This window comes from Dama dama, chromosome 29, assembly GCF_033118175.1.
Source record: "Dama dama isolate Ldn47 chromosome 29, ASM3311817v1, whole genome shotgun sequence".
NCBI lineage: Eukaryota > Metazoa > Chordata > Mammalia > Artiodactyla > Cervidae > Dama > Dama dama.
This window is the reverse complement of record NC_083709.1, coordinates 67340790-67362516: the sequence shown is the minus strand read 5'-3', so window position 1 is coordinate 67362516 and position 21727 is coordinate 67340790. Positions and strand designations below refer to the sequence as shown.

Sequence of the window (21727 nt, the reverse complement as noted above, 5' to 3'; positions counted from 1 at the left end):
ATGTTTCCAATTTACTTTGAAATACACAAAAGATAAGATGAATGAAAGGCTGGAGGGAGACAGTTGATAAAGCAAGTGTAAGAAAATATTGATGATGGAATTAGGTAGTGGGTACACAGTGTTCACTGTAAAACTCTTTCAACTTTGCTCTGTATTTGAAAATTCTCAGACATACCAGAGGTGGGGAATGGGGAGGAGAGGGCCGGCTGGCCCAGTGAAGCTCTCCCTGAGATGGTGGAAGCCCGAGGACCTAGGGATAGGCAAGTGTCCTGATCCTACTGTGGCCCTGCCTGGTCATGTGGCCCTGGGGAAGGGGAGGCTGAAGGAAATTATCTTTCAAGTTCGTCTAGTCCATGAGATCTGGGATGATGAGTCCCAGCAGAGGTTGGCCAGGTTTAATGTAAGATAAATTTGTGGTGTAGAGAGCGGGTAATGGCCAGGTTTACCTTGCGTTAGTTCCGGGAAGGAGTGGGTTGCTGGGGGTGGGTGAGAGCAAGGGGAGTGATCGCCAGCCCCTCGGATGCCCAGTGAGAGGCCGAGTCCCTCAGCCTGAACCCCAGCATTCTCTGCTCTAGCATCTTGGGTGGGTTATCCTCGGATGGAGTGCCACGCCCTCTGGACGCTTCCTAACTTCAGCCAGACGTGCCCACCTGTGGCTCCGGCTTCCTGATGTCGCAGAATTCTTGGGCTCTGTGATCCATACTGTTCTTGGACCACCGTCTTTCACCTCAATGCCACCCGCTGCCCAAATGTGGCACTCAGCTGCTTCCTTCAATTTCCACGTGGGGAGAAAACACCAGCCCAGTCATATAGGCATTTGAGCATGTGGCAGGCTTTATGTCCCAATGTGGATGGCTTAAAATGGGAGTTAGACGTCCACTTCTTTTTTTCAATATTTTATTTATTTATTTGACTGTGCTGGGCCTTAGTTGTGGCACTCGAAGTCTTCCGTCCTCCTTGCAGCATGACCGCTTTAGTTACGGCTGTGAAACCTTAGTTGCAGTATGTGGGATCTAGTTCCCTGCCCAGGGATCAAACCCAGGCCCCCTCACTGGAGTGCAGAGTCAGCCAGTGGACCACCAGGGAAGTCCCCTAGACGCTCACTTCTCGAATGTTCTCCACCCCCATGGCGTCTCCTTTTGTCTGCCTGCTCCCTCTTGATAACAGAACCTCCCCCAGTTCAGGTCCCGCCTTCCTCTCACACCAACCTTGACCCCTCTCCATCCTCACTCCTGAACCCCGCTCTGGGCCTCCTTTTGCACATCCAAGAACTCAGCAATAAAAATAAATAAAGCTATAAAATTCCTTTTAGGGTCTGATTCAGTCTTTAGAGGAGGCCTTTTCCTCTCCCCTCTCTTCCCAGCTTCCCCAGTCTCCTTGGCATGGGAAAAGGTAATTCTCTGCATCCAACAATATTATCTCGTTTACCTCTCCCCAGTCCTATGACGTAGGTTCCTATTAGGCCCATATTTACGATGAGAAGACTCTGCCCAAAGAGGTTCCGTTACTTCCCTAAGGCCGCTGCAGAGCGTGGGGCAAGCTCCCCCTGAGCCCTGCCACACGACGCCCACACCCACCCCACGGGCAGCCCCCTCCCCGGCCCCTGCCCACTTTGCGCTGGCCTTGTGTGGGCCCCAGTGTGGGGGTCCAGCTCCCAGGGCCAATCCCAGGCCTTGTCTCAGAAGGTCCAGTCCTGCTTTCTCCCCAGGACTGCTCGCTCCTGGGGGTGCTGGAGATGGAGGAGATGATGACGCATGTTTCGTTGTTGAGAGTTCTTGGGGGTTTCTGGGGGTGCACCAGCAGACGGCCCAGAAGCCATCTCCGAGGAGGCCCTGTGTGCTGTGATTCCTCAGATGGAGGTCTTGCTGCCTGCTGCGTGACAGCTGCTGGGTGGGGGCTGGCACCCCCGCTGGGCGTCACAGGAGCTTTTCTGTTAATGCATCAAGAACAGGTTGCCCAGTTTAAATGGGCTGGTATTTTTGAGAGATGCCCAAAGCACGGATCAGTGAGCAGAAGAGGTGAGAGCCCCATGGTATCCTTGGTCATGAGAGAAGTGTCATGGTGAGAGCTCTGTCTATCTTGGGCCATCTGGCCGCTCCTCCGGGACCCCAACCATGAGCCAGAAGTGGACTTTCACATCCTGCCTTCCCAGTCTCACTCCTGCCCTTGAGGAGCGTCGTCTGTGCCTGTGGACGTTCCCCATCTCCCATTCCCCATCGCGTGGGTTGCAGCCACAGCTTCTCCTTGACCGTGGGCTCACCTCCTCCAGCCTGTTCTCCAGGTCCAGGTACTGCCAAGTCTGAAGGCTTCTCCAGTCCCAGCCCTAAAGGGAGAAAAGCATGATGTTTCTGCCCCACCCCACTCTGCTCCGTGGGCTGCCTCTTCCAGGGCCTTGTGAAGACCTGGCTGGGCAGGGGGCACACTCTGACCCCCCAACTCCAGACCTCAGCTTGTGCCCGGAATGCCCTGTCTCCGTCTGCACATCAAACCCCTACCTCTCCTGCTCATATGCTCCTCTCACCGCAGAAAGCATTCCTAGTGCTTTCCTGGAAATTCTCTTGGCTGGACCAGACTCACTTTTCTAAGCTGCAGTCCGAAGAGTTAAAGGAAAGAAGGTGAATGCTCCTTGGGTGCTGTGATGGTGGTGAATTTAAGCAAGGGAGAGTCAGCAGGAGATTGAAACCTCTAGTCCCAAAGGAAGTCGTCATCTGGTGGAGCCCACAGAGCCTCCCTCCCTGCTGGGAGCAGCATGGCACCTGAGAAGTGAAATTCAGGCTCAGAAGACAGGAAGGGTCTTTGGACATCACTGGGTCTCACCTGCCCTTGTGCAAATGGAAGACAGAGGCCCTGGGGTGGGAAGGCGGTGTCATGGTGCCGCGTGGGCAGAGGGTCCTGGGCTGGGAGACAGGAGGCTGGACTTGGAGTTGCCCCCCACCCTAGACAAGTCCCCCCACCTTCCTGAGCCTCCATTTGCTCATATAAAATGCAGATAGATGCACCCGTCTTGGGAACTTCACAGGACTGTCAGGAAAGTTAAATGAGATTCTAGATGCGGAGGAAGCCTTGGTAACTGATGTCAGCTCGTGGTCCTTGTGGCTGACATTTGATGAGCAATCACTGCATGCCAGACACTGTGTATCATTCATCCAGTCTCTGCAGTGACCATGGGCAGTGGGATCTGTTCATTGTCCCGACTACTGAGGAGAAAACAGGCCCAGAGGGGTTGAGCATCCTGATGATGGTCAACCTGTTGAGCTAGGAATAGGCAGATGCAGGATTTGGGCTCCAGCTGTCTGGCTCCACCCGGAGAAGGCAATGGCACCCCACTCCAGTACTCTTGCCTGGAAAATCCCATGGACGGAGGAGCCTGATAGGCTGCAGCCCTTGGGGTCGCTAAGAATCGGACATGACTGAGCGACTTCACTTTCACTTTTCACTTTCATGCATTGGAGGACATGGCAACCCACTCCAGTGTTCTTGCCTGGAGAATCCCAGGGACGGGGGAGCCTGGTGGGCTGCCGTCTATGGGGTCACACAGAGTCAGACACGACTGAAGCGACTTAGCAGCAGCAGCAACAGTCTGGCTCCAGAACCCTTGCTCTCAGCTTCTGTGCCAAACTGACTGAGGACCACTGGGTTCAGTGGCATCATGTGGGCTCGAGTCTGGGGGGTCTGCTGCTCCCCAGCCATCCTTATGGCTGACTAGGCCAGGTCTACAGACAGGCATCTTCCTCGGCAACTGAGGACCTGCCCCGCCCCCCACCCACCCCCACGTCTCGTGGGTGAGGACCGCCCACGCCCTGCCAGCTGCCTGTGTGGCTCTTCATCCAGAGGCCCCAGCATGTGGCTGGACCAGCCCTGAGGTCGACCTCTTGCCCTGGAGATGGTCGAGCTCCCTTCACCCAGAGGGCGCACTCTCAGGGGGCATCTCACAGGACGGCAGCCCACTGAGGGTGCCACCACGCCACTGCTCCAAACACACCAGGCGGGGTGGGTCCCTGGAGGTTCATCCCTCCCACCAGGGAGCAGGACAGCATGGTAGATGGAACCTGGGCAATGGATCACGTAAACTGGTTTGAATCTTGGCACATAGCAGGTGCTCAATAAACCCCTGGCCAGTGGTGTTAATAAGGGAAGCCTTGAGAGTCGTCTCTGGTAGATGGAGGAGTTCCCACTCCTTCACTCATTCAATGAATGGTTTTCAGGGCCTGCTAGACATGGAGATGCAAGCATACACTTCCTGGCCCCGGGGAGCTTATCTCCTCGTGGAGGACATAGGATTAACAAGAAAGATGAGCACAGTTAGTAAGATATGTTAGCTTGTGATCAGTTCCATGGAGAAAAGTTCAGCAGGGAAAGTGGAAGGTGTTTCCATGGGAAATGCAATGGTTTAGAAGTGACTTTGGAGCAGAGCCTGGAAGGAGGTGAGGGAGAGAGCAGTGTAGACGAGACCGCAGTGTCCCGGCGGAGGTGGGGAGCTACGGATGGTTCCTGGGGCGCTGACTGCTGTGGACGGGCTGTCACACGGGGGGTGGGTGGTGTGTGGGTGCTGAGCGGAGTCACACTGACCTGAAGACAGACACTCCCATGTCGCAGGGCAAACCTGGTGTTGGGCTCAGCGGGAGATGGAGTGCACCCTCAGAGGGGATCGAGGGGGGCTTCCCAGAGGAAGAGATATCGGAGTGAGATTCTAGAAGGTCAGGCAGGTGGGGACGTGGTCGAGGACGGTGAGCAACACTGACTTAGGCACATCCTCTAGAGGAGTCGGAACTGTTTATGGCCTGTTGCCAATTTGGGGACAAAGTTGAGGGGGAGGGTGCAGGATGGAAAACAGGACAGTTAACTAAGTAGCTCCAGCTCGGTAGGCCCAAGGCTTGTACTTTGAGGGGCTGGAGATCAAGGAGGCTTCCTGGAAGAGGTGGCCTTGGAGCTGGGCCTGGCAGATGGGCCTGGTGCTGCTCGATGGAGATGCTGAGACAGCCTTAGCCGGTATAGCCCCATGCCCCGGGGCCAGGCGCAGTGCTGTCAGGAAGCGCCTCTGATGGGGCAGCTCTGAGGGTGCCCAGAGCCCCGGGGGAAGTGCGGCTGTCCCCCTTCTCCAGGCAGCTCGGTCTCTCTGCTCCCCCACCGGACCCCCCAGGAGGAGGAGGAGGTGCCATGGCGCTGATGGATATGCCGGGGGCTGAGCTGCCGCGGCCCCGCACTGTCACCACGCTCTCCTTCGTTCGCCGGAACCTGACACCCTGACCACTGAGGCATAAAAAACAGAGAATTGGAAGGCTCAGCCTGTCAGGCTGGGAGTGGCCCCCAGAGAGCCCCAAGGAGGAGCACACGTGTGCATGTGTGTGTGTGCGCGCGCACACGCACACATTCTGCCTGCGGTTGCTGGTGGAAGTGGGGAGGAGGCCAGCTGGGCCTGCGGGCTGGGAGCGGCTGGCTCTCAGCCCTGCTGTTTCGTTCCCACTGTACCTGGTGGAGCCCCAGGGGCCCTAAGATGTCAGCTGAGGCCTCCCAGGGAAGAGCGGTGCTCCAAGTCCTGACTTGGGGCTGGTGGCCCTTCTAGAGGCTCCTGCCTTTCGGCCCTTTGGCACCTAAAAGAGTCCATGGGAGCGTGGATGGTGCCGAGTGTGGTCTCATGGGGCTGGGAGACTCCTGTCACCACTGCCAGGGAGGGGCCCACATGCTCTGTAACCAGCGGCCTAAAAAGCCGCTCAATAGCCAGCTGCCCATACAACCGGCTAACAGGCACGGGGGCCCCTGTGCCCGCAGAAGCCCAGCCAAAGGGAGCCGACAGGCGGAGCCTGTCCTGTTACAGAGCCACGGGGATTCTGGGCTCCTCTCCTGTGACTGCCCAGCGGTCTAGAGGCCCTCCTGCGGCTGGAAGGGAGGCAAGTGCCAAAGGCAAGCGTCATGGCTCCGCGAGCCGCTGGGCGGGAGTGCACGGTCCTCAGGCTCCACTCTGGCCCCCAGGCCCAGTGCTGTCCCACCCGGCGCGGCCTGCAGCTCCTGCTCCTCCCCCCAGGCCCAGAGGCCCCAACCCCGCGCTCTTCTGTGCTCCCCCAGCCCTTTGGCTAGTCCCTCCATGTCAGCAAAGTGCCCTCCGCCTCCTCCTGGCAGAGGGTCTGAGTTTATGTCTCATCTTCCCCGTTGGAGAGAGGCCTGGGGAGCAGCCACCTCCGGATTCACAGCCCGGAGGGGTAGACCAGAGTTGGGGTCATCTTTGGCCTTCCAGTCCAGAGCCACCCAGGAAACACATGGGAGGTGGCACTGCACCCACGCTGTGGTCCTGGAGTGACCTCAGTCAGGGCTGAGGTCTGAGAAGCAAACGGTCTGGGCCTCTGGGCTTGGGTTGGGTGATTCCAGGCTGTATTGTGAGAGACCCTGGGCGTCAGTTTTCTCATGTGCAAAATGGGCCAACTACCCTAGGGAATACCTGGCATGTGGTAATTCAGTGGTACATGTGTGAGAGACTGGTATTCACTCCCAGAGTAAGAAAAGGTTCTCAGGGGAAATATGTGCATGGGTGCTAATCCGCTTCAGTCGTGTCTGACTCTTTGCGACCCACAGACTATAGCCCGCCAGGCTCCTCTGTTCATGGGGTTCTCCAGGCAAGAATACTGGAGTGGGCTGCCATGCCCTCCTCCAGAGGATCTTCCTGACCCAGGGATGGAACCTGTGGCTCTTGCCTCTCCTGCATTGGGAGGCGGATTCTTTACCACTAGCGTCACCTGGCATTCACGCCGATGAGTAAAGTTCTAAGGGGCAATACAGACAATGCCAGTGACAGCTGTCCTCTTGACAAGGGGGCGGACCGGACTTGCCTTTATTAGTTACACCAAGTACCCACGGTTTGTGAGGGACACGGTGCCAGTGGCCTTTTCCGAACCTGACCTGACGCTCGGTTCCTGTTTCTCTCCCGCCCACCGCATGCAGGGAGTGAGTTTTCCGGGAGCCCCTACAGCCACGCTCAGTACCCCTCGTACAACGACTCCTGGAGGTTCCCCAACCCGGGGCTGCTCGGTGAGTACTGGCAGAGGCCCCGCGGGGCCCCTGGGCCATCGGCCGCCCATCGGGGCCTCACTGGACCGGGGTCCCTCTACATCATCAGGCCTGGTCACTGAGGGGGCGGGTAGCTCCCAGACACTGCCAACGTGGGAGTGTGTGCTGGAACTCCAGGACAGCAAATACCACCGCAGGCTTGCTTGTGCCGTCAGCACGCCCCCAGGCGTCTTGGTGGGCGACGGGAGATGGCACAGAAGGGGAACAGATTTAAAAAGGCCATTGAGAGAGGAGGAGAAAAGCAGGAAAAGTGCCTGCCTAAGAGTAACAGATTTCCTAAGGATCATTGCCCAGGTTGGTGATAAATCTCTAAGTAAGGGCAGCCAGGGGCCGATTTGGGTTGATTGGGAGTGGCTGTCTGTCTTGATAAGGACTCTGAGGCTCCGATGTTGATTAGTGATGTCTGCTGTGGATACCACAGGAAACTGGTTGCCCTGTGGCTGAAGGTCTGCCAAGTTGTGCCAGGCCAAGCTCAGACGGTGCCCAGCCTCTGCCCAGGCCTTAGACTGCAGATGGTCCATGGCTGGGGCCAGCATGATCTGTGTACATCACCAAAGATATTTGAGCCACCCCACAGGGCTGTCTTAGAAGGCCAAGGGGAGCCCGTTATTTTGTTGCAGTGAACTTACATGACACCAGCTGGTGAGCCCAAGCTGGAGCTGAAGGTTTTGGAGCATGAGGCAAGGGTCCCCCTCACAGATGTCAATCACCCTGGGGGTGGAGCTAGCCCATCAGCCTCCAGGCAGCAACATGATTCCTTCCCAGCAATCAGCTGAGTAATTTCCACTAAGGTCAGATGTGGAAGGGCCTCTGAGACCATCCAGGTTTGTCTGCACAGCTTAGAAAGGCTTACTTAAGTAAGAACCTGTTAATTCCCTGGATCCTCTGAATTATTTAAGCACTGAGAACCATAGACTTTGTCAAAAAGGCAAGAACCTAATGTCTTTGAACTCAAGTTGCCAGGCATGGGTCTGCAAAGGAGGCCATGAAGTCACAGCCTTGGCCCCTTCCCCAACGTGCTTTGGTGACTAGGACAGACAATGACGCAGACGCTGTCCCTTCCTGGCTGCCGTTGTTCCATGCATTTGAACCTTGGACTGCCCAAAGCATTTTGAAAGTGTATCATGCAAAACTTCAGGTGAAATAAGGAACAATGCCAGCTAGTGCTCCAGACCTGTGCCTGCAGATTTCATTATATAGAAGACTGGGCTCTTACCTTCTGTGACTTCCTACAGGGGCTGAATCTGTGGACTGATGGCTCAGACTTATTTTTTGGCTTTGGTAAAAATTACTTCTAAGTATTGAACCAGGTGTCTGCTTACCTTATGCTTTTCCTTAAACAAGCCCTCCTGAGAGGTCTGGGTTCTGAGTTGGCCCAGTTAGTCTCAGGAGGCAAATGCTGACCCTGAACCAGTCTTTCAGCAGGGATAGGGTCGGGGGGTGGGTCTGGAGCCTGAGCTAGGGAGCTGTTCCCTGCAAATCGACCTTGTACAGGGCTCTGGTCCCAGCGCTCCTGAGAGACCCACAGGGGACGTGGCACAAAGGAGGCCTGGGTCAGACCGTAGGAGGAATTCCTTGTGATGGGGACGTGACACCAGTGAGGCCATGTTAACCTAGGGTCTCCACATATGGCCGTGCACTGCCCAGGGGACAAGTGGGGGCTGAAAGCAAGCCCATGCGCGGCACAGAGCCCTGAGCCCCGGCACAGGGGTATGGCTGCCTTTTTCTAATTTTTTGAGGTGTCCAATAGGCTCATTTGCCTGCAAGTTCCAGAATGAGAGAAGTGAGAAAGGAGCTGCTCGGGCAAGCGTAGCCATGGCATAGAGTAGGAGGTGGGGGACCTTGAATGCCAGAGTGAGATGTCTGCACCTGATTGTGTGGGCAGCTAGGAGCCCAAGGGGATGTCAAAGGCGGGGTGGGGCTAGACCGCATCCAAGGCCTTTGCTGCCCAAGATAGAGTGAAATCCAGTTGACATGCACAATTCTACATGTGGGCCGTGTGTCTGGTATGGAAATGTTGTGGACTCTGCCCTAAAGAGCTCACAGCCTCGGGGGGAGAGAGCCTTAGGCAGGTGTGCTGTGATGAGAAAGCCTGTCTTAGGATGTGCTCAGGGCCTTGAGGGGTGCCAGAACCAGCGTGGGGAACAGAAAAAGAAGCAAAACTCTGTTCATCCAAATGAGCACTTGCTAATTGTTCAGGTACTGGGCAAAACCCTTCATGTGGGTTTTTATCCTACCCTCATTTTATCCTATCAAATATCCTATCCCCTAGACAGCACATAGGATTATCTTTACCAATGAAGAGAGTGAGGCTCAGAAAGGTTAATTAACTTACTTGAGGTCACACAGCATGCAGGTAGCAGAATGAGGACTCAAACTCGGGTCACCCTGATTCTAGAGCCTGTATTAATAATCAGTGTGTGAGGTGGTACTTTGACTCTTCCTGACCAATTCAGTCTGAACAGAACTACAACCAGAAAAAGAGACTTATCTCTCCATAGGAGCAAGCCCAAGAGTCCCAGATAACTCAGTCCTTGTACGCCAGGAGGACAGTGCTGGTCTGTTTTTGAAAGCCGGGTTACTTTATCTGTCAGGCTTTTAGTTGCAAACAACAGACTCCACCCTCACTAGTTTAAGCAGAAAGTGAATTTATTATGGAATAGTGGGGTCTCCCCGAATCTCTAGGAGGATCAGAGAGATAGGTATGGGACTCCAGCCGGGAACGTGCTCGGGCTGCTCCAGCATAAACACCCTGCTGTTGGTGCCGACGGGCAGCCTGCTTTGTGTTGCTGCTTCAGCCAGGGTGTTTGGGAGCTTTGTCCTGTCACCACCCAGAGCGGGGTGCCTCTGCACCCACTCCCAGCAGGGGCTCACACCAGAAAATTCTGGAAACACAAGAAACGTGTAAACAATACTGGGCTGTTACCAACATGAGAAATGGCCCCTGTACTGCCCAAATCTGCAGCCGGGGGAGTCTTAGGTCATCAACCAAGGGGGGCCTCAGTTGCCTCAGGTGTAAAAGGAAGATAATGGCCACCAGCAGCATCATTCAAGCGTGAGCTGGTCATGATGCTCTCCCGAGGCCCCAAATGCAGTGATCTCACTTTCCTGAAGATGAGGGAGACGCCAAGTTTGTTCTGCCATGCATGCATGCTATCCGACTCTTTGCAGCCCCATGGACTATAGCCCGCCAGGCTCTTTTGTCCATGGGGTGCTCCCGGCAAGAATACTGGAGTGGGTTGCCATGTCCTCCTCTGGGGGATCTTCCCGACCCAGGGGTCAAACCCGTGCCCCTGACAGCTCCTGCATTGGCTGGTAGCTTCTTTCCCACTAGTGCCACCTGGGAAACCCTGCCATATGTTGCTCTGCCCTAAGTGGTAAGTTCCAGGCTTGTTCCCCTCCACCAGCCTGCCCTTCCCCCAGGGTCTTCAGGGCTTCAGCTGGAGGAAACCCACTGGGCTAGAGAAGTAGACCTACCGTTTCTGCTGCTTAGGGAGGGTGTCAGGGGGAATCTGCTCTGAGGCTTTTCTGCGCCACAGGGGGAGCTGTGGAAACAGGAAGGACTCACACACACCCTGCCCACACCTCAGCCTGTCTGGCGGAAGGGAGCCTCGTTCAGGGACACACCGCCAAAGTGAGGACAAGTGATGCCACCTATTGAGGCTGTCTTCTTGCTCCTTCCTGGGAGCTGCCCGCGGGCTACCCACGCCAGGCCCAGCCAGGAAGGCCAGGATCCGGCATCCCGTTGGGGCCCCAGGCAGGCGGGGTGGCGGGCTAGCGGCAGGAAGAAAGGCCGCTGCGGTCAATTAGGATTAGAACCGGAGCGCCTGTGGCCGCTGTAAGGGGATTAGAGAGCGCGTAGGAGCCCGGAATGACTGTGTCAAGAAGTAAATTGATGATAATGTGAATTAGAGACGAAAAATGACAGAAGAAAGGACAAGTTTATTCTAGACGGAGGTCTAATGGGCACCAGGAAGACAGAGCGCTTTGTGAGGTGATGTTTTCATTTCTCACGGTAAATGTAGGCGTTCTTTGATTTTGCCATGGGGCCCTCACACTGGGGCCGCTGGACGGCCTGGCCAAGAGATTAGCCTCTGAGAGGGGAGAGAGTCAGAGCCCAGGGTGAGAGCTCCTCCAGGGAAACTCGGAGGGCCGAGCCAGGATGGCCTGTCCCTCATTTGTGTGGGCAGCCCCTGTGACTTTCCTGATTCTGTGCCAGGCCTGGGCTTGTGGGGCTGGCCCTTACCTCACACACATACGCGCACACATACACACACCCCTCTCACCTGGGCCCTGAAGGGAGGGTGCAAGGCTGGCATTGCAGATGCTCCGGGGGTGGCTGGCCCCATCGCACAGAAGGGAGAGGAGAGAAGGCCGACAGACACCTGAGGCAAGAGTCCAACCAGGGCGGTGGCAGGAGGCAGCAGAAAAACCCATCTCTGGGAATATTCCCGCCTGGCGCTGGTGCCCGTGCCTTCCACCCACTGTCACTGCTGCCCTCCTGGGGGCCAGGAGGGAGAATTATGTCCACCAATTAGGGCTGGGTTTGGAGGGCTGGTAGCACAGGTCAATCCTGTCCTCTTGATTCCATACTAGCAGGGTGACCATGGGCAAACTCCTTATTCTCTCTGTGCCTCAGTTTCCTTATCTGCTAAATGGGGGCAATACTAGTGCCTACCTGATAGAACTGTTGTGGAGATTAAAAGAGTTAAAGGATATACAGGGCTTAGAAAAGTGCCAATTTCCAAAGCACCTTCACATCTTTGCCTCGTGGGTGCCCTCATACAGCACCCCCTGTGACCTCCTTTTACAAAGGAGAAAACTGAGGCTCAAGGAGTGAAGCCACTTGTCCAGGGTCACTTAGCCAGGCGTGATAGAGCCTGAATGGCAATCTCCAGGCCTTGCTGCCCAGTCATGGAACCTGGGAGAATTGCCAGGACTGGTTTAGATTTGGGTGAGATTTCAGAATGAGCCACCTCCCCTGGGGAATTAAGAAGCTTACTGTTCCTACCCCAGCAGACACATGGTCTGCAGTGGCTGGCAGGACCCCAGCTGCTAGCCACTTGGATAAACACGGCTCTCCAACATGACTGTATAGGCGGTGAACTGCATCATGGCCCACGGAGTCCTGGTCCAGGACTGACATCCAGAATTCCAGGCCAGGCTCTGTGGCTTTGGGCACATGACTTTGGTTGGTTGAGCCTCAGTTCCACATCCCCCCCACCCTCACCCATAAAAGGAGGGGATGGCCCAGTGTCTCTAACTCCCATGGCTCTGAGAATCTGCTTGTCCCCCTGAGAATCCTCAGACTCTTTCATCCCTGGGGAGAAGTCTGAGCACGGAGCAGGGCTCCTGGAGGTCTCATCCAAAGCATGTCATCAAAGATAGCAGCCCAGAGACAGTGGGAAGAGCCCAGCATTGAAACAGGAGGCCCCACGCTGGCTGTGTCCGGAGGTCACAGGAAGCAGGGCCACACCCTTCCCTCCTCCCATGTATTCACATACCCAAACCTTCACATCCCCTAAGCTCAACCCAACCTGCTTCCTCTAGGAAAAGCCTGACTCTGCCAGGATAATCTTGCATTCCCAGAGCTCTGTTCTCAGAGCTCTGATCCCCTCTTGATTCTGAGCATTGGCCTGCGTTTGTTCATTATTGCCCAGCACTGCAGCCAATGGGGTCGGAAAAATAAACAAATGAATGGGCAGGGTCTTTACTATTGCTGGTTCACTCAGCGCTATTGCTCATTTTCTCAGCCAACCCAGATGAGCACACAGCACGTGCTGGGCTCCAGGCTGGGGGCTGAGAGTGAACACGGAGCACAGCAGAACCCAGCCCCTTTGTGGGACTCTCCATCCAGGGGAGTGGGGAGACGGAGAGAAGGAAGTGATCAGAGGATGTGGTGCAGCCTGCAGCAGGGCGTAGGCTCAGGAAAGGGGGTGTCCCAGAGGAGGAGACAGGGACTCGGGGACTTGAAGGAGGCAGCGCTATGCAGCAGACAGGGAAGCGGGTGTGAGGTGCAGCCAAGATGTTCCAGGCAGCAGGCAGAGCATGGCAAAGGCGCAGAGGCATGGGAGTATGATAAAATGGGCTAGCGCTACCTGCCCCCGTGGGTTTAAATGAGACAACATGTGTAAAGGACGTGGCAGGGTGGGATGCAAGTGCTCCCCCCGCGGTAGCGGCCACCGGCACTCTGGTGTGTTTGAGAAGGTTGTGGAATTGGATTCTGCAGGGCGGAGTGCCTGAGTGTGAGCAGGAGGGTGGTGGTGTGGAGGGAAGTTCAGAGGTTGGCAGGGCTAGGTCACCAAGCTTCCACGGGCCAAACTACGAAGCGATGACTTTTCATGTTCCTGGTCAGAAATCTTTTCCTGTAAGGCACACTTTCCCTGTAAAGGACCTACTAGTGAATATGTCAGGCTTCGCAGGCCGTGTGGGCTCTGTTGCAACACTCAGCTCCGCGGCAGCAGCCTGAGAGCACCACAGACAACTCAGAAACAGCAGGCCAAGGCCGGGTCCCAGTAAAGCATGAATTACCGAATCGGGGGTGGGCGATCACCCCAGGCTGCCCACCCCAGCTCTAGCTGGCGAGGAGGCCCTGAAACCTATAAGCAGGCAGTGGCCTGAGGAGGGACCAAGACATTGGTGAGAGAGGACAGTGGTCTGGACTGGGAGAGCGAGAGGAAGGGAAAGAGGTTGCGGACGCTGGTGGAGAGGGACCCCGGGTACAGAGCTCGGGGTACGAAGTCTCCCTCCAACTCTGTGGCCTCTCCTGTCTCTTTCAGGCTCCCCGTACTATTACAGCGCTGCTGCTGCCAGAGGAGCCGCCCCGCCCACAGCTGCCACTGCCTACGACCGCCACTGACCCCCAGAGCCAGGCAGGCGCCAAGCATTTCTGACACATATCACTGAAGGCCATAGCCTCCCAGCCCCCTCCAAACACAGCCAGAGGGGCCCAATGAGACCATCCCCCCCAGCAACCCCCCACTCGCCAGAAACTCCCTCCCGCATTTCCTGCCAGGGACTCCAGGGTCTATGATAGAGCTATTGGACTTCTAGACACCTGTCCATTTCTAAGGTCAACCCATGAGCTTCTCCCGGTGGTGACTGCAAACCGACAGAGTGTTCTGCAGACAACCACAGCCCCAGCATAGCCTGCCAGCACCCCCACCCCACCCCCACACCCCGAGCTGTCTGACCGTCCACCCTTCTTCCTGCCCCAGGCCCGGAAGGGGAAGTTTGCTTTCGTTGCTTCAACAGCACCCGTGTAAATACCTTCTTGCTTTTTTTGTGGGGCCTGAGGGTCCAGCTGAGCAGACTGCCCACCCATTTTGCATCCAGCATTCCGGAAGTGTCACAGGAGGACTTGGACCTGTGCACAGAGCCACTGATTTGCCCTGGGTACCCCCGAAGGTGGGTTTGGAGGTGCCCTTGAGACTAAGGATGCCCACCTCCCGACCCCAGTCTCCACTTATGCTACTTCTTTAATATCTGGACTAAGAGTCTCATTGGGTTGGTTTTGCTCTAAGTACCCCCCTCCCCCAAGACCCCTTCCTGGCTTCCTGCCCCCATTTCCCTGGGCCCAATGCAGTGCAAGCAGCTCTTTTCTGTATCAAAGGACTCACAAGAGAACTGTCTAGGAGATTCCTCAGCTACTGTTCTAAAGTGAGATGGCATCCAAGATACCAATTGCATTGTGGACTTGGAACGTTAGGGCGGGATGAGACCCAGAAGATGATGGTCCAAGGTGGAGCATGAGGCTCTCCAGACCCCCTGCCCTTGGACCACTGAACTGAACTGGGATGTGTTTACTAAGGTGTGCCAGGCTCAAATCACATTGGACACCCACCACGGACACTTCTCCCACCTTCCAAGACGCCAGAGAGTGGATTCAGGGCAAGCCTGTCCCTGCCACGTAGACAGTGATTAACAGAAAGGACTTTGTCTGGACCAAGGACCACAAACACCTTCAGCAGTCAGCCAGAACTTCCTGAGCAGCCCCTCTCCATCTCATTGAGCCTACTATGCAGCTGGGAACCAAGGTGCTCGGGTAGGGGCGGATGCCTGCTTTGCATTGTGGGTACCTGCCTGCTGATACAAGGGGCTGTGATGGTCAGGCCATGGCCAAGGGCCTTGGGAGCCTGGAGTGGGAGTTGGGAGAACTCATTGTGGGCTGGAGTGGTCAGAAAAAGCGACCTGGGAGGATCTGGGGAGCAGAGGAAAGCTTCCTAGAACGGGACAGGCAGTGAGGAACTATTGTGTGAACTGGGAGTGGTTTTGAAATGGAGGTACCAGGGGCCACCATCTCTTTGCCTTGGGCCTCTATTCCTTGCATACTATCTCTTGCCCACTCAGAACAGCCAGGTAGAGGCGTCATCCAAATCTGGACTGAATGATGGCCGTGACAGCGGACCTGGCCGTCTCCTGTGACAATGTGCCCGATGTCTGCATGTCACCAGGCTGGCAAGGAGCTGGGGTGGAGAGAGCCCATGCTTGACGTCATCAGGCCCAAGAGGTCTTGTCCTGGCTGTACCTTTGCCTGCCTTGCTGTGGGTCCTCAGGCAAGACCTTCCACCTCTCTGAGCCTCGGCTGCCTTGGTCCAGCAGGGTTCCCCTGCAGGACGACCCGTCAGCTCTCTCTCCCTCCCTTACTTCCTCTGCCCGTTTGCTGGGGCTATGACAGGGGCATCTGGGGCAGGCCCTCCACTTCTGAGCAAGAAGACTGGGGCACCTGAGTCCTGCTAATATTTGGACCAAGTTTTTAAAAAAAGAACACCTAGAGGGGTGGAAATCAGCTTGGAGGAAGGCATAAGTCAGCTCCCCTCAGGGGAAACTGAGGCCTCGCTCGGGGAGACCTAGGACCAGGCAGGGAGACAGAGCAGACCTTCTCTGACCACCACCACATGTCCCCCCGCCATCACAATACCCCTATAAGAAGGGGAAACCGAGGCTCGGCAAGGTGGAGTCCCCAGGCAGCAACTGGTGAAGATGAGGCTTGGGCTCAGCCCCCTGACTCTTGGCTTGTAGTGATCCTCCTTCCCTGGGGTGGGAAGTTGATGGTGAGGGCGCAGGAGACGGTTCTGGGCCACCTCCTCAGACCATGTATCCTGGGGCTGTTAGAACCGCCAAGGAAGCCCAGTCCCCAGGGCAGAGGTGGCCCCAGTGGGCTCACCGCGGGCACACCCCCCATCCTGAAACCTGCTGTGCAAAGAAAGGAGGCAGCTTGGGCCAGCGCCCACCTCCAGGAGCCCAGATGAACCGGCTCGCACCTCCATCTGCCAGGCAGGATAGGAGCAGGTATGTCACCGGGACCCTCCCACCTTCCCTCCCTTCCAGAGAAAGTGGTGGAGTCTGGGGTCTGTAGCACAGGCCTCTTGGCCTCCGGCACCCACACCCTTGTATCCTGACGCTCCTGTGGTCTCAGGCTGTTGGGAGGAGGTCACGTTTCCCTGAACTGGCTACCTAAGTGCACACTATCCTTTCTCACCAAAGCCCACCTGGCCCCAAGTGTACCCCTCTCCCCATCCTGCTCCTCCTCCTGACCTGTGATGAGCTCCCTCCATGCCTTTCCTCTCTCCTCTGGAGTCCTCAGATTGCATTTGTATTGATTAGACAAGCACTTGGTTCCTGGGCTGCCAGGCAGAAGCATAGGCGTACACACAAGCACATGTATGTTCCCACCACGGACCTGATCTCACCACTGAGTTCCCACACTGCCTGCAGAGCTGCCTAGGAGCTTGGAGTGGAAGCTTCCAAAGGACACAAGCCGAGAATTCTGAATGGAAAACACGAGGCCAGGGCTTTCACCAGCATCGGGGCAGGAGGCCGGGGGCGTTGCTCCATGCGCCTTCAGCCCCGTGTTCCAGCCCTTTTTGAAAAGGACATTGTAGATTTTACAAAAAATTTTCATATCATCACTCTATCTGCAACCTAGAAAAATCTGATGACATATCAAATCCACATCCCTTTCCCAAGGCGCCTTAGTTAGGGTTCGCCCTTTCATATCTGATGTTTGTATGGTGCTTTGCAATCCTTGACCATCCCTTGGGGCAAAGATCACAATGCCCATTTTATAGATGGGAAAAGTGAGAGGCTTACATGACAAGACAGAGGTGAAGAGAATGCTCAGATTTCCCGGCTTCATTCTCTCTCCAGATTCATGCTCCTGTCATGGGAATGTTTGGCTTAGAAACACCCTTCAGTCTCCTAGAAACCCCAAGACCTGCAGTGAGGAAAGAAAAAACAGTGACTCAGAAGCTGGCATGGTGGAGGGGCCTGGTGACTTTGCTGGTCCAACTTGATTCCCATTAACATTGAAAAAATGCAAGGTCTTTGCCAGATCCACACCAACACTTCTGAGGTTTCATCCCTATTCCTTCCCTGCTGTGCCTGAGACTCAGCAGGCATGGGAACTCACCCAAGGCCTGACAGGGCCTGCACGTGGGCCCGGCTCTAACTCTCAGGGCCCCGGGCGCCAGTGTCAGGAGAGATGTTCCCACATTCCTCTTTTCTTTGTCCTTCTTCTTATGGAACAGACTCCAAACCTGGCTGTGACATTATGCAGTAGTCCCCAGATTTGGACCATCAGGGGTGCCCGCAGCCTTGGGAAGCAACTGTCACCATATCAAGAGCCCTGGAGCAGCTGCTTCCTGGGCCGGGCAGGTGGGGTGACCATGTCACTTCTCCAGGGCAGAGGCATCCTAGCTGGTGGGTGCTTGCCCGACCCAATGGCATTCAAGTGTGAGAACTTTAAAATGCTCTGTCAGCCAAAAAAAAAGTCTGGGTGAAGTTTGACCCATGGGTCACCAGCTTGTGGACCCCCCCCCCCCCCGCCCCCAGTCTTTAATCAGTGCCTCCCTTCTTCACCTCCTACCACGGGATGTGGTCGGGATAGGGGACTGTTGGCTTTGAGGGGAGGTCAGTGCTGCCAGGGTCTTTCACAGGTCCGGGGAAGCACCCCAGATGTGGCCACAGGGGAGCTGAAGATGAAATCTCTTTACAAGAAGTCACATCCCTGATGCCCTGCCGTGGCAGCCTCTGGCTCCAGCCTCCCTCTTCTGGGTGATACTTCAGTTAGAATTTTGCTCCAAGCCGTGGAGAGCAAACGTTGAAAACAAACCAAGCACTCCTGACAAATACTTGGAAACGAGCTAGGTCTGAGACACAGCTGCCACAAGGGTAAAGAAGAATCCAGGCCCCTGGACTGGCCAGGGCCAGGCCAGCGTGGGTGGATCCACAGCCCTGCAGGAGAGACCAGCTCCCTGACGTTCCTGCTAAGAGGCGGCCCTGCGGCCTTGGCCTCACCAACCCAGGAGCCCACCACTGATGGTTTCCAGGCACGCACACTGGTGCTGCTAGAGAATGTATTCCTTTAGTTCTTTGGGCCTCGGAGAGGTCCAAGGCAAGCACATTTCATAAAAGGTAACAAAATACATTACTGAAAAGTTGGACAGTCAGGCCATGACTCCTAGCCTGCATTCTGCCCCACCTCCCGGCAGCCCCTTCGGCCCCTTGTCCCTCGTTGTCCCCGAAACTCAGGATTCCCTCTTGCATATTCATGGTGGAGCTGCGGTGTTGATCCACCTTCCCCACTGTCAGCAAGGCTGCGCCTCCAAAGTGGCGGCCAGGTCCCAGGGGGCCGACCGGGAGCAAGTCCCCTGCCAGCCCGCTCTCCTGACGAGGGGGCTGCAGCCTCTCTGACAGGGCGCTTCTTGCCGGGAGCAGGCAGGCACCAGCTGATCTTTCATTCGCTGTAATTTCTCAACACGGGGTCCTGTTCCTGGACTCCCCCTCCCCCAATCAAAGGGGACCTCGGGGTGACATCCCTACCATTCTAGAGTTTCAATCCACATGTTCCCAGGGGTTCTGTTAGCTCACCTCCAAGGGTAAACAGAACTACCATTCAGTAAGTCTGTTCTTCCCACATCTTAAGACTCCTGGGCCACACGAGGAGAAAATGCAGCTGTTTATCCATTTATTGAGGGAATCTTGATGAATTCTAAAAGGGAGTTGGTCTCGGGTGGTATATTTGGCCTCTGGGCCAGAGGGAAAGGGCAGGAATTCTGCCCCTCAGCTTTGGCAACGCTGAGCATGGCAGGGAGGGACTACTTGGGAGTTGGGGGCCCCCCTCCTGGACTCTGAGGACTGGCTGGAGGAGGCCCGCCTACAGCCTCACTCGTCCCAGCCTGGGCCCACCCACTGCAGCCCCAGCGCTGCTCTTATCCCCACGGTCACCACGCTCGTGGCCACATCCCCCATCTTCTCCAAAAGCACCGTAAAGAACAAGTGATTTTGGATGATGGATTGTTGATTTACAAACAGTGCATTTCCCTTGGAGTGGAACAGAAAGGAAACCCATTTAATGGCTCCCTTATTTTCAAGCATGAATACATTTTAATGAAACTATTTTATTGTATTTGAGGAAATGGAGAGTTGAACATTCCAACCAATCAATAGCCAATTAATTGCTATAAAGCTAAAAGAAAATAAATAAGTCCTGAGTCTATTTTCAACACCCTGCAAAGCTCAGAGCCTCCAAGTCTGGCCTTGGCCTTCATACGTGCCCATGTGAGTGTGCACACACACTCGCACCCCGACACCTCAGACGTACTTGAAACTCAGAGGGAGCACTGAGTCTTCTCGTGCCAGTTCTTGCCTGCTCTTCTTGCCTGTGGTCAGAGGAGGCGAGCAGACCTGGCAGGAGCCTGTCCTGGGGCTCAGGAAGGGGCAGGCCCGTGCCCGGATCCGAGCTGCAGCACAGTGTGGGGTGGGGGCGGTGAGACGCCGTTTCTCGCGCCCAGCCTTTGGGCCTCCAAGTTTGGGCCGAGGGTGGAAATCCGACTCGGGTTTTGCCCTGACTCTTGCTGGAAGATGCTGCCCTGGTTTTTCAGTCTCTAGTGGCCTTGGACATTGAGTATTTGTAGAAATGCAGATTACATTGCAAATGGAACTCATTGCCAGGCAGACACATGGATTTTTGCTTTTCATTCTTTGAGACAGTTGACTGTCTTAGGGACTGACCTTCCAGCATCAAAAAAAAATACATATCTACTGTTACCGCCAAAGTTTGTGATGCCTGCATAGATGCTTACTTGTTAAAAAAAAAAAAAAAGTACAAAAAAAGAACAAAAAAACCACAAAAAACAAACAAAAAATACCACAATTGAATTGCCTTTGAAAGTGGGAGATGATGTCTCCAACAGATTGAAAAAAAAATGCTTCTTAAAAATGTGTATGTTTTGTATTCTTTTTTTCTAGTAGAAAATAATTGACTTGAAATATTGGTGTTTTTTTTTTTTTCCTTAGTGATGTGTGTTGCTTTTGTGTGTAATAATATTTGAATGTAATTACAGCAGTGCCAATTTGCCAAAGATGTCAGACATATTTTTCTTTTGTTGGGAGGAGGGCAGGGGCTGGGGTGGGACTGGGGAAAAAAGAGGGGTGGGATTTTGGTTTCATTTTTAAAATTTTTTTCTCATTGAACCTGGAATTTGTGGTTTTATTCTAAGTTAAATGATTGACCGCAACACCTTTATTTTAGATTAGTTGGACAAACTTGCAATAAGATTGGCGTAGTTTCAATATCTGTGTGTCTTTTCATGAGTGACTGTTCCTAGTGAAGAATTGATTTTATGTAACCTTTATGTGAGATAATTATTTGTAAATATTTGCCATAATTTTATTGGTTCCTAAAATAAAAGTAATTTTTTAAGTTCAGAAAAAACATTTGATTGCATTCATTTTTACAACTTCATAGATGGTCTTTGATAGCTTTGACAAAGCCCATCAGAGTTGTGGGGAGTTTTATTGGCTCTCCTGATAAAATCGGGGTCAAAACAAATCTGTGCAACTTGAATGATGTGCTGGCGCTTTGGACTGGGTCCTGGGCAGGGGTGGGAGAGGCAGAGTCCCCACCCTTGAGAGGTTCCAGGCAGACTGCCAGCCCCTGGGCCAGTGGGGAGTGAGAGTTAAACCCCTGGATTTGACTTGTTATGGGGATCATTGGCTGAGTTCTGTAACCTCAATTTCCTTAGCTCCAAAATGGCCCATAACACCCACCTCATTCATTCATTCGGCGGAGTGGTTGAGCATCTCTTCTGTCCCTAGCACTGGCAGACTTGGCAAACAAGGACCCTGCTAATGTGAAGCTTATTATCTAGGGGTTCTTGTGAAAGTGAACGCGCATGTATGCTCAGTAATGGTGTATGCGTGCACACGTGCTCTTAACCTTGAACCAGGCTGGATTTTTAAGTTGTCTAGAACCTAAGCAGTCTGGGCACACCCCACACCCCTCTAACGTGCAGCAGAGTTCAGAAGCCGCACCTGCCAGGAGGCTTTGTCTTTGGGCTCAAAAGCCACAGGCCATATCTGGCCAGAGCTCAGGGCCTAAGAATCCGCAGTCCTTCCGTGGGGAAGGTGCCGTGTGTCTCTAGGCCTTCAGAGTTGCGTGCTCTGGCTGCACGGGAGCCTGGGGTGGCTTTCCATCGGGGGCAGGCAGCCGCAGCCCGCGCCCTGCCCCTGCTGGGCAGTGTCAGTCTGCAAGGGCAGGCAGGGACCGCTGCGCCCCTTGGCACAGTGTGTGCGACACGGTAATTGCCAGAGATGGAGTGGGCGAGTGACCGCGTGGGGGCCGTGGGCTGCGACTCATTCATATTTAATAAAGCTGGCTGAGCGG

At 54.9% G+C, this 21727-nt stretch overlaps 1 protein-coding gene across 8 annotated transcripts in view; it reads left to right on the top strand.

The window, feature by feature from the left end:
* Positions 1 to 20776, top strand: part of PAX5 (paired box 5) — a 186194-nt gene extending 165418 nt beyond the window's left edge. For all 8 annotated transcript variants that reach the window (XM_061132928.1, XM_061132925.1, XM_061132927.1 and 5 more), the window contains 2 exons: positions 6934 to 7020; positions 13839 to 20776. In XM_061132928.1, the coding sequence (XP_060988911.1) occupies positions 6934 to 7020; positions 13839 to 13918 (167 nt within the window). In that variant the 3' untranslated portion in view covers positions 13919 to 20776. The remainder of the gene's footprint in view (positions 1 to 6933; positions 7021 to 13838) is intronic.
* Positions 20777 to 21727: the final 951 nt, after the last annotated feature.